At 40.7% G+C, this 22,496-nt stretch overlaps 1 protein-coding gene and 1 long non-coding RNA gene across 9 annotated transcripts in view; one reads left to right on the top strand and one right to left on the bottom strand.

Annotated features, from left to right (window-relative positions):
- Positions 1 to 22,496, bottom strand: part of LOC137860988 (uncharacterized) — a 196,984-nt gene that overhangs the window by 104,262 nt on the left and 70,226 nt on the right. The window lies entirely within an intron of this gene.
- Positions 1 to 22,496, top strand: part of SPHKAP (SPHK1 interactor, AKAP domain containing) — a 98,066-nt gene that overhangs the window by 9,361 nt on the left and 66,209 nt on the right. For 2 of the 8 annotated variants that reach the window (XM_068691865.1, XM_068691862.1), the window contains exon 1: positions 17,134 to 17,360. Coding sequence is in view for 5 of the 8 variants with exons in the window: in XM_068691860.1 (XP_068547961.1) it covers positions 17,060 to 17,082; positions 20,250 to 20,318 (92 nt within the window). In the remaining 3 variants the exon portion in view is untranslated. Of the gene's footprint in view, positions 1 to 13,938; positions 14,201 to 16,912; positions 17,083 to 17,133; positions 17,361 to 17,484; positions 17,703 to 20,249; positions 20,319 to 22,496 lie in introns of those variants that run through there. The other 6 variants (XM_068691859.1, XM_068691860.1, XM_068691857.1 and 3 more) reach the window with 6 other exon arrangements.

Raw genomic sequence — 22,496 nt, 5'->3', positions numbered from 1 at the left:
TCAGGATGTCTCTGTCTGAAAAATAGAGAGGATGAGAGGATGCAAGTCATGTTTGTCTTGTTCTCATGTCTATTCTAGACACCCGTTTTTGAATTCTGTTGGAGGCAAGATCTTGGGCTACAATGTTTTATTATTAAAAATCAAAATAAAAAATAATAACAAAAAAAAAAAAAAACACACCTCTTTTCAAATATTTCTATGCTGCTACCTTCAGTGATTGCAAGCTGTAAAGAAGAGGCAATGGGTGTGTTGCTGAAGTTCTACAGATTGAGAGGTGGCCTGAAGTAGATCGGTCCCAGAGGACTTTGAATGGAGTCCTGATCTATATTACCTTCTATCTATATTTTTCCCCAAAGGCTGGTCTGTTCAGACCCTACTCCTTGAATGCATACCCTAGTACCAAGGACAATAAGGAGGAAAAGAGAAAAGTGACCTGAAGTTTGTCAGCATCCAGAGGGACCCCATTATACCAAATGGAAAAGTCACACTGCCTCATCTTCAAGCGCTACATAAAGGAAGTAACTTGCCTAACAAGACAGGGGAAAAAAGGCTTCAGCAGGCTCTCCAGGCAGTGGTTCAAGGCACCAAAGTTCAACACCTACTCAAAAGTCTTTTGAAGGTGCTTCCATCTCTCCTAGGCAGTCTAAGAGAAAGCCAGTAAACACAGAAATCCAAGTAAATTTGAAAAAATTCAGCAGCTAAATACCCCTTCTTGTGAAGACTGGAAATAAAGACTGAGCTTAAAAAAAAAAAAAAAAAAAACTATCAAATAAATTGCTAGTGATTGCTCTTAGACAGCCCAGGAATTAAAGTATTTCATCATATCATCGCATCTAATAAACAGAAAATGCAAGAGTTACTCAGTGGGCAGTTTGACTTTTCATTTCTCTTTGATGCTTATAATCCTGTCTAATGTTAACAGCAGAGAGGGCTGGGCTGTGACAGCACAATAAATGATCTTGCAGTGCATATTTTTGCCCACAATGTCATGAAAGTACACAAACAAGACCTAAAGATGAGACTTTCACATGGAGGTTTTTACAGCATTACTGGCATTATTAGGCTTCCAGTCTGTAGAAATCAGATGGCGTTTTTTAGAATAATGGAGCAACCTTTCTTCAGCAAAATGCTGGCAGTAGCTAGAACTACCTTGGCACTCTGGAAAGCTTAGAGGGTTTAATATACTTAGGGGTTAGTGGGCTGAATTCTGCACTGCTATTGCCAAAATCCAAGCCCATATGCAGAATTTTTCTATTTTTAACATCACGAGTCAGCCTTTGCCTTCAGTCCTTCTCAATAAATATGAATTGCATGAATTACTGGATTAGCTGTTTTCACAGCCATATGAACTACTTCAGCTAACAGTTACGTAACTTTCACAAGCATAACAGTACTGGCAAAACCGTCCAGGCAAACACCTTGCACAATTCCACTCAATTCCTCTGCTAGAAGTCCTTGGATTAATGTTATGTTTGTAAATGTATGTTTTCTAATCACTCTTCTTGTCATCATTTTTTCCATTATATCTTGGTAAGGCTCTGTTTAAATGTTTCCAGCTGAAACATCCTAAAAGATAAATACTCTACTTTGACAACAGACAGTTCAAAGCACAGTATAAATATAGCAGAATTTACCTGTTCGGGAGCACAGAAGTAAGAATACCTTGAACTTGCTAGTTAGATAAATTAACCTATATGCCTATTTGTCCCCTGCTGTTTTAATTCCATGAGTACTCTGCGCTTCTGAATTGTGGTACAAAGGCATCTTAACTGCTATAATGCTAAAGTACATTGCCTATCCAATGCTCTAAAGCACAAAAATAGATTACTTGCAGCAGTTACGGAAATATCTGGCAATGAGAGTTTTTAAGAATATGTTGGAGAAACTGCTTCTGAGAGTTGCTTAAGTAGAGCCGACGTTACCTTCAGACAAGGGCATTATCTTTCATGGTTTTTCCCAGACCTGTTTTAAAGAATTTCACAGCACTGAAACATTTAAACTACATTATACATTTATAAAACTGCAGCTGTTTAGATACTCTGGGATTTTGCGTGACTATAAGAACTTCTGAAGTCCAATCCAGCCTGAATTATCCTGTGATTCTCTGTATAGCTATATAGATTGCTATATATCAAACTGCTCCCATCTGTACATCGCTGCGATTTTAAAGGGCAAAGCAAATTTGGAGAGCTATAGAGGAGACTGGTAACAGGCATGCCTATATATAAACATAGGTCTTCTCCTGAACTTTCATACCCTTGATCTCAGTGTGTATAGCCCCAATCTGTTTCTTTCTCTAGTGCTGTCTGCTTGTACTCCCCGTTTCTCTCAAATGTTCTCTTTTCCTCTGGAAAACAATGACAGAATTTCAGTGGCTTCCCTGATGCATTTAGAATTCGTGCACAAACATGTTATCATTCTGAAAGATCTCCACATCTAACCAAACCATACTTACAGATGAACATTCAGAACAAAGAAAAAAATACTTGTCTGTGTTTTAATTTGCAGTTACAGTAACAACTTGGCTGCTAGAACAATAAAGCTTTTAATAAATAAGTAGCTTTTTGAGGCAGTAAATATTTTTCCCTATTTATGATCGATTATGTGGACTTGATATATTGTGTTGGCTCTGAGATCTCAATGCAGAAAATAAGAAAATGCGAAGAAGTGATTAGTTTAGAAAAAATGCCACATTCTAGAGTTCAGCCCTCAGCATAACTAGCTTTATAATCTGCCTAGTATAAATGAGCTTTTGATAAATGCTGTAATTTACATGTACTTACAGCATGTTATAAACCCACACAATTTTTATTTTTTTCTCTAGAATGTGCTTCTTACCAAGTGTTTTCTGACAAGAAAAACAGGCTTCATGACTCCATGAAAAATAGAACATTTACAGATTGTTTCTGATGATAGACGTGATTTAGCTATGCCCAAAGCATCGTTAAAACTGTAATGATAGCCCATTTTTTTTTCCTAAAACTTAAAGAACTTCACAGCTGATATCCCAAGACAAAAAGTTGTGGGTGGTTGTGTTTGTTTGTTTTTGTTGTTGTTTCTTTTTTTTTTTTTTTGGGGGGGGGGGGGGAGTGAGGTGCTGAGAACTGAATTGTGGTGTGAAAACCACGCAAAACACCATACTGCATACAAAACAGAACTCAGTCAAATTTAAGAAGTGTTTCATGTGAACCTGTCTGTGTTTGTAACAGGGCAGGGAGCAGAGCAGGAGCTCCCTCTGAACCATGCGGCCTTTGTATTCCAGCTACAAGTCAACCACCTCTGAACAGCACACACCTTAGTACAAACTTGGGATTATTTCCTGCTGTTCTCCCTTAAATCAACCATAAATTAAGAATGAAGTCACATCTTTCCTCTATATTTGTAAAAACTAACAAGCCAACATTCCAGTATGGCACAGAGCAGAGCTCTCTCCTGACCCCCATGCCAGGAACGATGCATCTGTACATCGAGTCCACTTAGTCACTCAGGGAAAACAGGCTGTAGGTACCTGTGCAATTGTGTGAAATTACATGTATCTAAGTTATTCAGAACTGAAAACATAGTTACTGAATGAAAGAATTTTAATGCAAAAGCTCTATTGTCATTTTTCTGTATAATGTGGTTTTAAAGAAATATGTCTGAACAATTATTTTCTGAGTTGTCCTACAAGATTGAATAAGAACCAATTGATAAAGAATAACTATTTTCAGTGCAGGTGTCTTGACAATAAATAATAAATTAAATACCTTTAATGTGAGTGTCTTGACAAGCTTTAAATGATTTTATTAAAGCTGAATAGCACAGCTTGTCAGAGTTCATAAAAAGAAATTATTTCTGTTTAAACTCACAGCCATATTTGAAAGGAAAAAATAGCCGAATTTTTAGGTGAAAGCAGCAAAAAGAATTGTTAAGAACCAATTGAATTAGAAGCACAAACCATGAAACAGCCATTTCCACTGCTTCAATAACTGACTTAGAGGTTTACATCCATTCCTGGATAATTCCACCCAGCAAGCTATTCTAATCCTTCAGAAAACCTTTACTGACATCAGATAACCATATTGAGTAGGCTTGCAGAGCATCATTCCCAACCGCTAGTCAATCCAACCCAACAGGACTCAATTATGACCGTATCACTTGAGTCTATAACATTTGTATAGAATGTTGCAAGAATAAAAATTAGGGTTGTGCCTAGAGAAACTAAAATTAAGAATAGATGTTCATTTTGTGCCATGAGGAGCATAATTTAAAAACTGTGTTATAGTACGATGATTCCTGATGAAACTCCAATTAAAGGCAAATTTAGAGCCCGGTGAGAGGTTTGCCCTGCTCTGTGGACATGCAGGTTGCCTGGATTGCACCCAGAAGTACACTGAGCTGCTAACATGGCAGATGTTAGAGCTGTACAAGTGCAATCTTGGGTGCATTTGACTGGAAAATTTAAGTTTAAAATTAGCTCTAAATTTTAGGAATCTGAAAGCAGGTGGTATACTGATCTGAACAGAAACTCATGAAACTGCCATTGACTTTAGTGAGGAGAGAAGGCCATCAGTCAGAGATCAGACACCAGTATAGGTCCAGCCTTCCAGCCTGCGTTCAGATCAGTACTCATTCTGCATTTATCAGACTGCTGCCCAGGCTTCTTGCCTTTTGCTCTCTTACCAGTAATCAATAGTGAATTGAGAACTGCATCCCTGGAAAGGTGCAGTGAAGTAGCCCCCTTATTTCTGAAGTATAAAAGCTTTGGCAAGCCAAAAGTGAAACAGAAGCTCTGTACTATTTTATATGCAGCTCTCTAGCAGGAGCTGTGAACAGCACTAAAAATTCAAAGAAAGAAGCAAGCATTGTAGAGGTGCCCTGTCCTGACAGCCAACCCCAGCAAGAAATGCATTTGGAAAGACAGTACAGAAGCCTCTGAGACTTGCAGGTTGAGATGCTAGTGCAAAATTTCAGACAATCCCATCACAATTTAAAGCTCGTTAAAGTTATGCATGATATTACTGCCAGGAACTATACACGTGACTGAATATTATTTGCCAAAAAATACCAAGCAGGTGGCATGGACACTGAGCACCATAAGTCCAAAATTAGTGTTAGCATGCATATGCACACATGCTCAAACCCAGAACATAGATGCCATGCCATATGGATGGGTTTAAAGTGCAATGAGAAATCAATGCAAAAGGAGTCTCATTGCCATTTACTCTTTTTTGGGGGGACATCTCAAGAGCACTTAGGGAGAAAGATGCAGACTGTTGGTATTATTATGTTGGTAACATCTGCATACTCCCCAAAAGCCTCTTTCCTAGGGCAAATCCATAGTGCAAAAGGATTTACTGGCATCAAAGTGTGGCAGAATGCATAGGGAACAAATTCAAAAGTTGCAAAGAATGAATATTTTTCATGCATGCGTTGTACTTTTGTGCAGATACAGAGCAAGCATATGTACAACCAGCAGTTGTGTGGTGCAATAAATGCACTTAAGAGGGACAAGATGTGTCCTTTATGAATTAAAAAAAAAAAAATTGTTTCAGTCCCCTGCAAGAATATCAGCCTGCTCTGCCTTTGAAACCACTTACATAGAACAAAGCATTTGCAGATTCCAGACCAACTGGTAAGTCCAACTCCAAAGGTTATAATGCAAGTCCAACCTCACTCTGCAAAAGAGAGTGGAACTGGCATTGTATTTTTCATGCCTGAGATAATAAGGAGTGCAAATATGACAGAATGACAAAGAGAAGAAAATCCATTGAGAAAGTGAAAGATGAGACACTTTAAGATTACTGAATTATCAATTCCAGCTGACAGCTGAAGGCAACTTTTTGGAAACTTCACTAAGCAGCAATACTGCAACACTGAGTTTAAACTAATTCTTAAAGACTAAGAAAACTTTTGCTGATTTTAATAGAGTTAAAATTAGATGTGCATGACAGATATTTTTGCAAATTTACTCTATTAACATTTGCAGTTTTGATTTCTATCAATTCTGAAAAAAGTGTTCTCTTCCTATTCTGATATAAAACAAGTAACTTGCCATTACTTATCTACTTGAAAATAAATACAGTTCAGCTTTGGAAAATTGAAAGCTTACTGGCAGGTGCCATGAAATGTAGTCCTCAGATGAAATCTCTCTCTGTATAATAAAACATTTCATTTTGTCAGGCCCTTTGCCATATCAAGTACTTTCACCATTTGAATATCAACATGCAAGGATAAGCTTCTTTATAATAATCTTTGTATTATCTGCACTTTCTCAAACAGAGACAGTCTCCATTTTTGCAGACTGAAAACTTCTTACCTTAACACACATCTTTGTTGTCACTGAATTTCTGTGGCCTGATTAAAGATTAACGACAGGACTACTCTGGTGATGAGTCTCTAGAGACTGTCAGATCTGCCAACAGAAATGAAAACCCACCATGCTTTTCACATTTGTGTGAGAGAGAAAAAACAGCTTTATTAGCATTACTGTAGCCTTAAAACACTAGAAAAGAAATCGAATTCCTCAATATGCATGTAAATTAAAGTAATCAAAACAAGTAGTTTATAAACACAAGTCAAGCCTTTGAAATTCATTTTCTATTGGAGGTTTTTGATATTAAAAATATGTGAATCTACAAAGAATTATTCTTTTTTTGTAGTAAAAATGAAAACTTACTCTGGACAGCACCCAAAAAGCATTAGCTCTTGAAAAACAAAGTTTCATACAAAGCAAATTTTCTTGTTGCAGAACAACAGTCCTTTTTCCAGCTCTATAATATTTTCTTCATGGTTAGGGCCAGAGACACTATTTCTTGGCCACAGCACTTTAGAAATGCATTGGTACAATGGTGAGCACAATCCAATCAAAAATATTAATACAGATTTAAAGCCGCTTCCCAGATGCAATAATCACCTTGCATGGACAACCAATACACAGCTAATAGTAGTCTGCAAATAATTGGTAACAATACCTTCAGCAATTAGAAAGACACTGCCCGTAAGCCAGAGGATATATTCTGCTACTTTTAACATCGCCACTCCTCTTCAAGAACAAAAACAATGCTAAATATAAGCCTTAAGATCCTGCAATTGCCATTTCTCAAGCAGGAGGACCTGCATAGGTATGTGCTCAGAGCACGCAATTCTCTCTTAGTAGCCTGCTGGAACCGAAAGCCAGCTGGATGAGGCATGCCCTGATTTGAACTCAGATTTCTCAGTGCAGGCAGGGTAAATGCAAGGCTTCCAGCAGGAACCTGACACACTGTGCACGTGCCGTGCATGTTGTCCAGGCACACAATAATTATGACATTTTCACACATTAACATGCTCTGCATGTGGAGATCAACTGTGCAGCACATTTCTGATAAACTGTTTCCACACACTGTGCAGTTTCTCAGCATGTGCACCACAGGAATACGTGGGATTTCCAGCAGACAGCAGCCCAGGGGAAGCTCAGCACAGCAGTTCCCATCGGACTGCCAAGCACGCAGTAATACTAGACAAACAGTGAATCGACCTAGACAAACAGCAGCCCGAGGAGAGTCCAAGGAAAGATCAATGTGCATACAGTTGGAAAGCACTGACAATTCTCTGAAGGAACTACCTATTAGACTAGTTTTGTGTTCACCTCATTTATGCACTTTTTATGCTTCTCTGACAAAGGACTCGGGAGCAGCTGCTTGCTTGGCTACATACCTAGCGGATGAAGTTCCTCAAAAGACAGCGTGTTCCTTAAATATATTCCAGCCTACTAATTAGGCATTGTGATCCAAAAATGAAAGCTCTGGATCTAATTTCCAGAGCATCAAAAGGTTCATAGCCATATAAGCAGCTTGTCAGGGGGATGCTCTAATCACCCCCAAACAGCCGAAGGTAGCACAAACCAACTTTCCTGAAATTCCATCATTATATAGAAAAGATTTTGAGATTCAGTGGGGTAAACAAATACCAGGAAGGGAGTAGAATTCACTGGGAAGGTGGATTCCATTCCATGCTTCCAAGCTAATTACGTATTTTGTTCAAAGAACATCTTCCTTAATATGTTGTCTTTCTGAGCCTACAGTCACAAGCCCGAGGCCAAGTAATGAAGCAATACTTCCTAATTTTGAAGATAGTTGAAAATAGTTGAGTGCTACAAAAAATTACATACAAAAACACCCCAAAGCCAAAACAACCTGTAGATGTTTTAGAGCTTTGCAGAATAGTTTTCTCTCAAAAGTCATCTACTTTCTAGATTACATTTTACTACACCACAAAAAAAGTCAAGATGTAGAATACATCAGAAAATGCTACCTGTAACTGCATTTCTTCATTTTCACATCAGAATATCATAATCTTGATTTTAAAAGTCTCTGCATTATAATTGCATAACTTAATAGTTTAGTTCCACAGATCCTTTTGCCAGAATGAAAATTAAAAGCACTATTCAGCTGGACCAATTTTTAATACAACACCTACACGTTAAGGGTCTGATCCTTACCACATGCTAGTGTGCTGTGCATTAACTCACTTTATGTCAGATGCATAACTCAGTATTCATAGCAGCATGAGAGGAAAATCACACAAGAAAGGTTATTCAAATGAATTCGTGATTCCTTCTCTTATTATGTTTACATGGACTTTTAAAAATTATTTTACAATCTATTACACATTTTCCAAAGAAAATAGGACTGGAAAGAAACTAAAGCCATCCACTACGGAGTGGATATGAGTGTAACATCAGTGTAACACCTATCTTATTCTTACTGATGGCTTCCCCCCACTTCAAAGAATATCCTGTAATGCTAAAGTCACAGATCCTACAATAATTTACTCCATTGATTGACCATGCTTAGGCTCTTAGGCTGAGAACCCCCAAATACAGTTACCTGCCAGAACAGCAGATCTTGACGATGCCTCAATGTAACATCTGTAAACTCAGGAGAAAACTAAAGAAAACAAAACAGAAAGGAGGAAAGAAAGGAGGAAAGAAAGGAGGAAAAAGAAAAAACAAGGCCTTTCAAAATTTCACATAGAAGTTCCTGAAATAAAACCTTTTTTATTTTTGTTAAAAATATATAAATAAATAAATGAAAAAGTATTCCACTCATTCCTCTCCCAGTCACTAACAATTCATCCAATTCAAGTGAAGTTGCACTGAGCTTCCGCATGAATCACTCTCTGAAATATACCATTCCCTAGGTAGGTCTTCAATTATATTTTTAATGGGATACCTCTGGTTCCAGCTATTTGCATATTCAGCAATTAGAAGTCAGACACATATCAAAAGCACATGTGCGTCACTTCATTTTTATTATTGCTTCCTATGTCAAAATGTAAGTAACCAAAACATTGAAATATAAGCTTACTGATAGAACTCAAAAATCATGTCCAAAAGCAGAGATTTCTGAAGTGAAATGCCCACCTGCACATATAGTTATGAGATCCTAACTCAAATTTTTCCTCATAAACCAGAAAATTATTTCAGGATCTCAGGCCCCAAACACTTCCCTCTCTCCCCTAAACCTAAATAAACTGTGTCCTTTCAGAGCTATAAATTTACTCTCTTTGCCTTCTTAAAACTTTCCCCAAGTGTGTTTTATTATTAAATTTATGCACCTGTCTTAGATTGCCCTACAGACAAGTAGAAATGCATGATATTACATGATATTATACATTCAGAAGTGTTTAGGCTCTTGCAAGTTTAGGCAACTTTTTCAGCCCTGATGCAGTCCATGTCTACAAGCGTCCTGAGAAGACATGGAGGATTGCTGGTGAGGGACTGCACTGCTTGAATTTCCTTAGAAATCAGAGTAGGACTGAAGTACGTTAAAGATGCTGTGCAGAGAGGCTTTTATACCAATGCCAAAGCTGTACCTGTTACAGTGGAAATGCACATTTCAGTTTAACAGTTGGTATTTATCACTGAAAATGCCATTAGCTACTATGGTGATACAAATTGATTTCATAGTCATTCAAACAAATCTTTAACTCCATAGGATTTTGTACATGACTGTAGGCATCCATTTACAATCTCCCCTCCTGCAGCTATTTAAACAACTGTACATGGTAATTTAACAGCAAAAAGTACCAAAACCATGAAAGGTCAGTGTTTTTATGTTTATTTAAGTCCTTCAGGCTTGCAATTAAGGTTGTTAGCTTTTAGTTGTTCTTGAGAGTTCAGCCAGAGATGTCCAAAATGAGATTGAAGGACAGTGTACAATCAATGATTTTTTTTTTTAGTTGTAATAGCTTCTCTGCTCTTTCCATACACCTGCATTTTATTGTCAGCATGTGTCATTTATCCAACTAGATTGCATGAGCAGTTTTTTACATTTCATCTCATGAGTATATAATGCATCCAGGAAATAAACACTCAGCAGTTGGTGTATGCTTACATGAAAAATCTATCAAAAAAAAAGTAAGCCATTTCCCTCACGTTTTAATTGTATGGTCTTACAACCTATGCAATTTTAATTCTTCAATGGCCACCTTTGAAAGCACAGAATACAATAGCTACTGAGAAACCTTTCAAACCAGACTTCCTGCATCATCATTTACATTAGTTTTTGAATTTCCTTTTCCTGATTTTTTTTTCCCCTTCTTGCCTGTCTACATAAGGAAAAGTAGATACTACTTCTTCATATTTGCCATGAGGTCTTTTTGACTTGACCTCCCCTTCTGGGGAAATACAAATTAATTCCTGTTTAAAAAACTAACTGCTTCTAGCATTCAAAAATTTCACCCAAGAGAATGGCCAAAAATATGAAGCCTGAGGAAAGCAGAATTTTGGAGGATTGTAGCTAGACTTAGACAGTCTAGAGATGAAAAATATAATCCAGTGATTCTCATAAAAACTCGGAATTCCAGACCCAATTCCAGACCAATAGTTTTCAATAATTACTCAGAAGAATTTAAAAATTCTATATGAATTCTCAAAATTTAGCTGGGTCAAGTAGTCACAGTCTTTTGAGTAAGTAGCAGCATTTTAACTCTGGAGTCATAGGAAGGAGCAGTAAGCACACAGCAGTTGTGCAGTATATTCTCACAGCTCATACAACTAGGTTTGGAGGTGGAGAGAACAAGGTGAAGCCAAAAATGTTTTTTGAAAACTCAGGACAGCACAGATGGAGCCAAAGAGTATATTTGTGAATATCTGTCCTGCCTACTCTATATGCATTACCACCTTTATATTCCTAAATACTTCCCTGAATGCTACAGATGATGGCTCATTGCCTACCAGCTGATTACTGTTGTCAGCTTCTAGTCCAATTCTGAATCACAGAATTTCTAGGTTGGAAGAGACCTGAGTGTATTATGTTTGACCTAACAGGAACTAAGTAGCCCAGTCTGAGTTTGTTGCAAACATCAGCTTCTTTACCTGTGGAATAAAACAGCTCAGATCAGCTGAAATACTCAATACTCTCTAGTTTACTGAAATGAACCTGACAAACAATTTTCAGCAGCGTATCTTCAAAAATCAGGGAAAAACTTTATTCTGTAAGATAAATTAAGAATATTTAGATTTAACTCTATCTTCCCTTCTTTTCCCCCCATCTTTTCTGGGAATGCACGTAGGCTGAAAATACCACATGAGTATGGAAATATGAGAGATTGAATGAGAAGGTTTAATATTTATATTTGTAGATTAACTCAAAGATTTTGAGGTTATTTTAGCCAAAAATTCTCTTTGTAGTTACAGATACATATATAGATGAAAAATCAATACAGGTACCACTCACTTTCTATGGTAATGATCTGCACTTATTAAATGGGGAGGCATGTCATCCAGTCTGGAGCCAAGTGGCCAACTGTACTGATTATTCTCTTTTCACAATGTCAACCAGCTACTTTTGTTAGACCATCTTCCTCTAAAGTTTCTAGCCATTGCCAGTGAGAAGCTTATGAGCTAGATCTAATACAAATTAAAGTCATTCATGGTACTTATTTGTTGCAACCCATTATGACACCTCTTCAACACTGGCTTGTTAACAAAGAGTGCTTTAACCATGGCCCCAATACCTGTCTTGACAAAGGTATAAAGGACTTTGATCTAACAAGATTGTATAGTTAAATGACCAAAATTGTATAAATAAATAAATAAATAAATAAATAAATAAATAAATAAATAAATAAAATTGTTATTGTAAAAAATGCCTTAATCCAAAACATTTCCATATAAAAGCTAACTACCCAACCTTCAATGCTAACAGTTTAACTTATAGGAGTAACTACACATCCACCAAAATAGTAAACTGTGTACACACCACCTGCACAGCAAACATGGACAAAGAGAGATATAGAGGTGCACCAAAAATATAAATTAATTAATATAGAGCCAAAAGGCCGTTATTAGGATCTTGTGGTAACTGGATGAATTTTATTTTTTTCTTTGTTATGCAAGAAAGATGGTCCATCTGTTGGGGATCAGACAGTGTCAAATTTATTCTGGAATGATTATTCCTCTGTCCCGAAAATGCTAAGATGTTGCAAGCTTTTTCAATACTGATTTTCTAAGCACGTACCACATGCTAAACTTCCAACATCCCTACTTTTAATTAGGACAATTCAGTAAAAAGCAGCTCATAGGACAAGCAAAGGGAAGTGGAAAACAGAAATCTAATTTCCCCAGTCCCCTACAAAACTGATGTATTCCTGAAAATATCATCGAGTTACATCATCAGTTTAGACTGGATAGGTTTCCTGGGAAAAACCAAGTCATGCATAAGCAGAGTTTTCAAGGACGGCTTTTTACTGAAAGTGAAAAAAACTTCAAACCCACCTCAGTGCCTTAGTGTAAGGTTGGCTCCCTCTGCCTTTTCAGGAATGATTGACATATTTTCTCATGTGATAGTCAGCTCTGTTTGGTACCATTGTTTCTGTTAGTGCAAACTGACAACTCTGCAGCAGTTAATTCTGCCTGTCTTCCCAACAGAAAGGATAATTAATTATTTTTAAATAGCTGCTTGGAATTTTTATTAAAGTCTAAACCAGCAAAAACTGAAGGCAAACAGCTGGCACAGTCTGTATCCTGCGAAGGCACTTCTATTCTCTGGCCATGACTTTCTGTTACCCAGTGTGGGAACGCTGTCCTGGGCTGACACAGAAAGACAGGCAGAGCTAACTGAACTGCCACAGTAGTCTCTTCCTGTTGCCAACACATATCTAAAAGCTGAGGAGAAGATACACTTCCACTGACGGCTCTGAAATAAGTCAATGTGTGACAGTAATCAGTTCTGTTCTGTCAAGGCAGGTTGCAGGCAAGAGAACAGTTTTTTTAGGCAATGTACCCACACTGCCAAGCAATAAGAACAACTGCACAAAGCCAGACAGGGCCAGTTCCTCAGAAACAAAGGCTATGGGCTTTCACAGGAGGGGAGAGCAAGTACCTGAAATGAGGGCATTTCTGGTGGATTGCGAGGAAATTCAGAAGATAACTACTGGCTCCAAGAGGGGCTATAAAGTGGGTAGAATTAATAGCAGAATCCATGTCCTCTGTACAAGATGGGTTTGTGGGTTTTGCAGGATGATCAAGCCAGACAACAAAGAGCAACCAAGGGAAAAATAAAAATAAATAAATAAGTAAATAAATAAAGACAGAGAAGGGATCAGTCTTTCTTACCAAACTAAGAACCAGTATGTGCGTTAACTCAGTGCTATCTGCAGGAGTAAAGGACAGATGAGCAGCAGTGTTTATGATGAAAAATAATGGTTCAGAGCCATATCACATCAGGGAACAAATACAAAACATACGGGAAAGCATGAGCAACAAATATCCATGCTTCTAATTAGGGACAAACTTTTCTCTGGCACAGAGCTCTTCCCCTGACCATACACAAGGGCAAGCAATCAGAAAGAAGTAGAGACTGGAAAAGCTTTTAAGAACTTCTGGAGTGCAAACATCAGTGAGAGAAAATTGGTATTTCCTTTCTCGAAACTGTCCCTTGCTGAAGATCTGTCTGTCCTTTTCTTTCACAGCAGGAGCACAGAATCCAGCAGTACTGAAGAAGCTGTTCTGAAACCCAAATGCAGGAATGTGAAAACTGTAGCCTAGAAAGTTAAAGGACTTACAGCAGAATTGTTGGGAATGAAAAAGCAAAGAGAGTAAAAGTAGAAGAAGCAAGAGAGAGAACAGCAAAGACACAGAGAGAAAGGAATTGCATGCTGCTAGGGAAAAGGAGAGTAACTGAAGAGCTAAAGATGGGAAATGGCATGAGACAGTCAAATAGAACATCTGTAGGTAAGTAATGTCTGAGCTTCTCCAGAATTCATGAAGAATTCAGATAAGTACAAGATCAGGGGATGAGCTAACATTAAAGGCCTTACCCTTGGCAGTGACAAGAAGGTTCAAATAACTACTGTACATAAATCCAAGAATCAAGGCTACCGGAACAAAGAGAGGCTGAAATGCTCCGGATGTGTCCAAGACCTCAGAGAGGTTAGACAACAAAATACTGACCATATCGATGGCTGAAATAGATGACCATGTTCCACGACTGGTAACATCAGCTATGTCTATGTGTCAACAGAGCAGGCACAGCCCCACGATTGGTTATACTCTCTAATTGTTAGTGTTTTTCAAATAGAGGAAAAAAAAATGGCAGTACAGAAAAATAATAAAAAAAAACTACACACACACACACCACCACCACCTGTCTGTATGAGGTCAAACTGTCAAACTGCTTTGCAAACAAAGGGAGTTAGACACAAGCCATGCTCTGCTCTGTGCCCATGGGGCAGAGAACAGGCCTTTCTCTAAAGCCTAGCTTTAATTACTAGCCTAAACACAGCCTAAAGAGACACCTAGGTAGAGTCACGTCTGGTCTGGACTCAATCTGAAGTAATAGTAGACATCTGTGATAGAAGAAATGTTTAAACACAGATAGATAAAGGGTAAGATAATGACAGTGAAGAAGGAGCAGACAAGCTACTAAATGAAGAAGTGTGGGAGATTAGAAGGCAGGTGGCAACAGGATTGAATGTATCCAAATGGGAGTGCCGTGACAAGGAAGAGAAAATAGGACACTTAAATCCAAAACTGGAGATTTGATGCAAAGTCATGTACAAATTGTTTAGAGAGGATTGGTGAAATTAAAGTAACCAATCAAGTGAAAGCTGATAGAAAATGTTCGGCACTGCTTGGGTTGGGCAATGATGTCTATTATAGAAGAGCTGAAGGGAGACAGAGCCAACAGGGTCGAGGGACACAACAGACCTGGGAATCTGAATGACCCCAAAAGATGAGGTGTGTATGGGGAGAACTGAGGAGGAGGAAAGGGCATTTAAGCCTCTTTCCAGGAAGGAGGGATGCAAGAGCAATTGGAGAGTGAGAAAGGCAGGACACAGTGCCACGGGGGCTGTGTCAAAGGAGGATGTAAGCAGTGCGAGTAAATTGGCATATTCACAGGTAACATTTCATTCAGTTTCAGGAGCGAGCAGGGCTCGTATTTCCACTCACTCAGAGTCAGTCAGAGCCTGGAAAGATTCCTTAGGTCTCTGTGCTGTCAGATGGGCTGGCATTAGGCCAGCATGCTTCAAGTGCTCCCCTAAGAGGCTGTGTTGTCTTAGATTTCTCAGCTTCTCCACTTTCCATTTGAAACCCAGCACTTTCAGCTGCTTTGATTCCCATTTACCCATAGCCACCACAATGTAGCTATCAGTCCTGCCACCCTCGTTTGTCACTTCACAAGTTGACAGATCGACTGCTACAACAGCAAGGATAATCCATACCCTAAGTGCAAAGTCTTAAGAGGTGTTTTAAAATTAACTTGAAACTTTTTCCTCTGGTTTAAGCAAAGTCACCAAGAGCAAACCCTTCAGGTAGCCTTTCTTACACTTCCAGAGTAGTCAAATGATACCACGGCTCCAAAGTTGGTTTACAAAATGTCTGCACTGTAAATTGGAACAGAGAACAAAACCTGACATCATATATAAAATTATTCCCTCGACATGTCTCAGACCCTTCCAGACTTTGCTAAGCTTCATGACTTCATAATAGCAAGGTGTAGACAGGACACAGGAACAACGCATTTAAAGGACAAAAACACCAAGTCTCTGCTGCACAAAGAAAAGATTGCTGTCAAAGCAGGGCTTTAGCTGCCCTGGCCACCTGCCCTCCCTCTAAGTCTTTGAATTCGTTCAGTAAATCTCTGAACACAGCAATGACTAAAGAGCAGGGCTCACTGTACATCAGCTGCATTTCCAGCAGTGTTCGGGGATATTTACAAGTCCTTGCCACGGCCTTACTGCTGAACTCTGCTGAACACAGAGTTTCCCACATAACTAACAGAAGCAAAGTTCCTGTGTCACCCCAGTGGACAGAGCAGAGCAGGGGCTGTGACCTAGAGCATAAACGTACTGAAAACTAATCTCAGGAAAAGGTGGATGGTGGCCGTGGCTGGCGGTGATGCCGGTAACCTCCAGCCCTGAGAGCCTCACAGCTGAGCCGGAGGTCTCCTCCCGACCACAGCTCAGCACAGCGCTCCCCATCACGCTGCCTGCACCACGCCTCACCTTGCAAGGATGCCTTTAACTTCACCTCTTTGTAAATTTATGGTCAGAAACCGATTCTAATCGTTCCCACAGTGCAGGTTCAGCCCAGGCACAAGATGTTTAGTACTGTCTTGGGGGGTAGGGAGGGTAAGACTGCTGCAAGTAGCAAGCCGCTAAATAAAATATCCTGAAAGCGGTCAAAACAAGACCGAGGCGTTTCGCCAGAGCCCTTTCCCTCTTCTAAATTCTCCAGGCTCGCATCTGAGGCAGACGGGCTGACAGACACACGGACAGACACAACCCTCGGGGCACTTAAGCCGCCCGGGTGCTGGGGCCGGGTCCCGCTCCCCACTGGGCGAGCCCTGCGGCCCCCCGGCACGGCTCCGCGGGCACCGCTTGGGGAAAGCCCCGGGGCCGGGAGGGAGCCGTGAGGGCGGGCGGGGAGGAGGCGGGCCGGGGAGGAGTGAGGCGGGGCGGGCGGGGCTGCCAGGAGCCGCAGCGGCACCGGCAGCAGCGCCGGGGCCGCGCTCCCGCTGCCCCGCCGCCGCCGGAGGAGCGGAGCGGAGCGGAGCGGAGGTGCCGCCGCCACCGGAGTCCCGTCACGGCCATGGCCGGCCGCCCCCCGCCCAGGTAGGGCCCGCACCGCGCCCCTCCCCGGGGGAGGAACGGCCCCGCCGGGCGCCCCCTTACCCCGACACGGGGGGCGACAGCGGGCCCCGCTCCGTACCGGGGCTCCCCGCCCTACCGCGGGGCTCGGAGGGGGAGCGGCGCCCGGCCCGGGGCTGCCGGGGGGTCCCGCTGCCGCACCGAGGGAACCCGAGGGTGTTTGCGAGGGGACCGGCGGTGTAGTCCTTGGGTTTTCCTCTAACTGCTGTTTTTTCCCCTGCTCTAGCGTCCTAAGAGAGCCGGTGAGTTAATCTTAACGAAGCGCCGGTAGGGTGCCGCGCTTAAGCCGGTTCCGTGCGCGGGCAGCAGCCGCCGGGCAGGGGCCGGGGCTCGGGCAGGGGCCGGCACCGCGCTCCTGGCATCGAGCCGCCGCTTACGGGGAGCAGATTAGAGCAAAACTTCCTGCGAGAGGGAAATTGAAGCACAGACAGGAGCAGCGTGCTGGAGATGCGAGATGCAGTTAAGCGTCATCTTCAGCGATCGCAAGGAAATCGCATTTTGATGACAGCGGGCAGGCAGGAGCATAGAAATTGTGCCCGTTAGGTGCATCACGGGCTGGCAGAGATGCAGAGCGTGTGCTGCAGGTGATTACGATTGGTTTTGTTTGGGTCATGCAGCGTCCCAAAGAGAAAGCTGAAATATTAGAAATTTAGGCTGTGTTCTCTCAAAAGGAAGGCAGTGAAACGATACAGAGCTACCTGAACAGTCAGCAGCGGTGGGAGGGGGGCACGCATTCAACGAGCGATAATCACTTGCATGAAAAATTGCTTTTATTTGTTTAAAAGAAAAAACTTAAAACACCCTTTAGAAGAGAATAGGCTTTCAAATCAATAATTATTTTCTGACAAAATCTTAATAATGCTTTTGCACTTTGTTCTGAATTGCCTAACCAAGGAGGAATAGCCCTTTCCCTTGGCATTTAAGGGTGAAGTTAAGAGGATTTAGCTTTTTTTTTTTTTTAAGTTAAAAAAATAATCACCATTAGTATTTCCTGTATAAAGCTTCCCTACACACACACCAAGGTGATTTTATAAACTAGTGTTTTATGGGAAACTGCAGTCTGGGGGTAGAAAGGACTCAGAATTTAAGGACAAAGACTGCCAGCTTGTCTGATCTGACATCCCGTATTTCACTCACTAGAAGGAAAAAATGGGTAAAACACAATCTTGAACCCAGTAGCCCAGGTCAGGATAAAACAGACATTCCACAGAGATAGACTTAAAGCTACCAAGCTGGCGTGCTGTTTTCCTTGCTTATGGTCTTGCTTTCACTGTTAAATGCTTGCTTCCTCGTAGGGATACAACTGTCTTCCAACCCCACACAATTGTTGCTAAGCTTTTCATCATCATAGAGAATATCTCTTGAAAAACCAGTCCTGCTCTAGAGCTCTGCTAGCTGGTCAGCTCTTCACCCTAGCTAGGCCTATATTACCTGGAAATACTGTCTATTTCTGTAGCAAGGCCAAGACTTAGCTCACTCCTGTGAGCAATGTACCTTTTTCTTCATACTGAAGGATGATTTCCTTTCTTCAGCCTAAGCAAGTCAGCCTTCCTTGCTCCTAGAACTGCAGTTCTCTTTTCCACCCCTTTTATCTCCTGTAGCTAGCATGTTGACAGCTGCTTGTTATTTTTTAATCAAGGTAACCCTCTCTTTGCTGAGCTACATAAACTTCATATTTTCTGTCTGCAAATAAGGGTCAGAGGATCCCAGAAAAGCTGATAATTAGAACTGCCTAGTCCTGTTTTCACCAGCAAACTTTGGGGAAAAAAAGCACATTGGGACAAATAGCTACTCTTCATACACCTTCAGCTCATCATACCCACCCACCAGCCCTTAGAATATTTGGGGGATTTTATCTGGAAGCTACTTACAGCAGCTGCCCAGAAGCACAAACAATTAATGTTAGCATTTGGGAGTTAGCTTTATAGACCTTACCAAAGAAGGAAGTTTTACTGCCAAAATGTTAAAGAACAAACAGATTTTTGCATCTTCCCTGCAGAATCACTTTAGACATGGGCATGTTTCTGTGGCTGGTCTTAGTCACATACACCCAGCTTGCTACACCAGGGCCAAAGCTCTGCCTTCCTTGCTGACTCCGCCATCACACGCTGTGATCACTACGTAAATTTGGGCTGCATGTTGATTCCTGCTCAGTACCCTTGCTTTGGCTTCCATAGCTGAACGTAAAAGCAAAAGGCTGTATCTGGATGCCTTCAGCAACCATGGAGCACAGCAGAGCAGAGCCTTTGGGCATCTACTGATAAATTAATTCTCCAGCAGTAGCTCTGGGAGTGAATGCTTACCCTGGGGATCACATGAGCAGTTGCAGAGAACTGCACAGAACTGATAGCTGTCACTTCTTCTTCAAGCAGCTAAAAGACATTTTTGGTAGACGTCACAGTTAGGAACCTGCAACTGTGGTCCATAATGATTTTTAATTTATGGTGAATGAACAAAACTGCATTAAGTCCTTAAACCCACCAGCTTGCATTTTGCTTTTTCAGGAGAAAGGCAGGAAGAAAAACATGTGCATTATTTACATAGAAGCCAGGAACTGCTCTGCTTCTGTCCCCTGTATAAGCTATTGACTACCTGGAATGCTGTTGCACAGTTACCGTTTTTGGTAAAATTGCAGCTTTTCTGCTTAAGCTTATGAAACAAAACCTATAGACATACACAATTTTTTGGCCAAGCCTGTTTATCTGAAAGTCATCTTAGCTGACATAGAAATAAGAGTCTTCAGACGCTCGTCTTTTGGACTGGCACATGTTTTCAACTCATTTTTTGCATGAAAACTGGAAAGAAAAGGAGGAATAATGTGTTCTTCAACTGAGAATTAGAAGCATCACTGAGGCTTAGAAGCAACATTAGACTGAATTCAAAAGAATAAAAATGCATTCCCATGAAACACAGATGAGAAATACCAGCTTTTATATTTTAAACAAGAAAAGAGAAGCCCAAAGGATGTTTGCTATCTTTTATAAACTCACTCTTCATGTACTACAAAAAGTTTTGTATCACCTATATGAAATAAAATATCTTTGCTACATCCCAGTAATACTTGGTATTGCAGAAGACTTAAGCCCGCAGAGCACAGATAAAAGCTAAGAAAAGCCTTTCTGATTTTATAGGTCCCTGTTGGAAACCAAGCACTTTTCATATTTGATCAATATGCTAGGCCTGATCAAAGATGCAGAGAGGTAAGTTAAGATATTCAAAACTAAGAACAGATGCAAAAGCTGTGTTTTTATGAGACGTTTCTTACAGACAGTAGGCATGTTGCCCTTGCTCATTTCAGACAGTAGCACTAATGTCCCAGACTTCAGCTGGCAGCTGCTCCTGCAGTCCTGCAAAGCTGCCCAGATTTTGTATAGGAGAGAGAACAGATCTGGTGGCTTTGTGCTAAAATGGGAAAAGATGCTTTTAAGAATGAGTGAAATAAAACTTTGATCCTGTAAGGAGACAAAATTGCAGGCAATGACCCAAATTATGAAGTACTACAATCAAGGAACTAAGCTAGATCTAACCGTTTCTTTGAAGGAATCGGTAACAAATTGAAAGCAACAAAAACAGAACACCAGGAAGCAGTACTCTGAATTAATTTGGAGCCATTGTCAGTGATGAGTGGAATGATGGTTCCACTCATGGTTCATCATGTATGACCCATGTATGAAGTAGGCAAAGACTGAGCTACTCGAGGTAGTGACGGGTAGTGTTCGGTGAGACTGCCTAGGTTGCAGATCCATTCTCTGTATTTGTCCACCTTTGTGAACAAAAAGAGAAACAAATATATTACAAATCCTACTGAAATGAAAGAGAATAACTGAAGAAATCTCCTGAACTGTGTATTGCCAAAACTTTAATTATCAGGATAACTGCATGCGTTAGAGCAGTAGATGGTGTCACAAGTTTAATACTCTATGGATATGCTTTTCATTTGCAAATTAGCATGTGAATTAACCAAATGTTTTCATTGGAGTGGCCAGAAAATATATCTAACGTGATCATTTGTGAGATTCACCACCTTCTTAAAATGTCAGCTTGTATTGTCAATTTGATTGTCAGTGGTGGGAATTCTTGAAATGACACTCTCTGTTATATTTTCAAGGGGAAATACTTTGAACAGTTCATTAACCTGGCTAACCTATGTTGTCAAACAGGCAATAATTCTCAGAGGGATGTTTTTCTTCGGTGAGGTCAAGGGAGAAAAATTCCTCTAAAAGCAGAAGCAACTTAGTATCAATGTTTGTAAGTCTGTGGATGAGAAATCTGCTGCCTCCAGCAGTGGGGTTGCGGGTGACAGGAGGAGGGAGGCTTGCAGAAGCAGTAAAGAACTGAACAGCATAAATTCTGTGTTTTGTTTCGCTAACCCAATATGCACTCTAGTGACAAAACCCTAGTGCTTAGCTTCCAGACTTGCATCTACACTTTCTGCTTTATTTTACCAATCTTACCTAATTTGAATTATTTAATCCAGGCTAGCCTAGCCTCCCGCATGAACTTCATACTTGCATCCATTACTCTCCTCTTTTAGTTTCCAGTCTGCTGCTGTGCATCACCTCTCCCCTTCTTACTGCACTGCCTGTAATGGTACCAGTCATAGCATTTGCAGTGCTGCCTATGCTTACCAGTCTTTCTTCTGTATCACCCAGTCCTCTCCTCCTTCAAAACATCTCTCCCCCAGGATAGGCTTCAGAAAACTTCCATGGTAATTTGATTGGTGTCATACTTTGTTCCTGTGCTGTGCATTTTATATATGTTTTAGGCTATGAGTTCTTTCCAATAATGATTGTAAGCACACTTATTAAGTTAGCAGGGTTTTGCCATTTCCTTCCTCAGCCTTAGGTTAATTACTTTATTATTTCTCATCAAATGTAATTTGTTAAGCTATAGTCTGAGCAGGAGTGAGGCAGAGTTAGGCTGATGGGAGCCTTCATCCGCACATGGATAAGGAACCGCAGCACTAAAACTGCCTTCAAGTCACTCCCTGATGCAGCTGTCATTCATCAGCCACTTCGGGCTATGAACATCATAAACTGGAGCATGCACGGAAGCTGTATTTTAAGGCATGGTTGGCACGTGCACAGCCAGAAGTCAGGACAGCAAGTCCCATGTTCAGACAGCAGAGTGCTCTGTGTGCCTGAGGTGCTGCAGGGCCAGGGGCAGGCTGCCAGGAGAGGCTGAGAGAGCTCAGCCAGGTGAGGATAGCGGTCCAGGATTGCATAATTCATATGGAGTATTGCTGTTTTTCTCTTAAAAACTAGTACAAATTTAGTCTATGCTGATTAGCATTATGATTGCTGGCACTTATTTGGTGCTCAGTATAAATTTTAAATCTTCTTTTTTAGGATTTGCTTAGTCCTGTCAACCTTGGATTA

Source organism: Anas acuta, chromosome 9 (genome assembly GCF_963932015.1).
Source record: "Anas acuta chromosome 9, bAnaAcu1.1, whole genome shotgun sequence".
Classification (NCBI taxonomy): Eukaryota; Metazoa; Chordata; class Aves; order Anseriformes; family Anatidae; genus Anas; species Anas acuta.
Note: the sequence above shows the minus strand (reverse complement) of the source record. Positions and strands in the feature narration are given on the sequence as shown.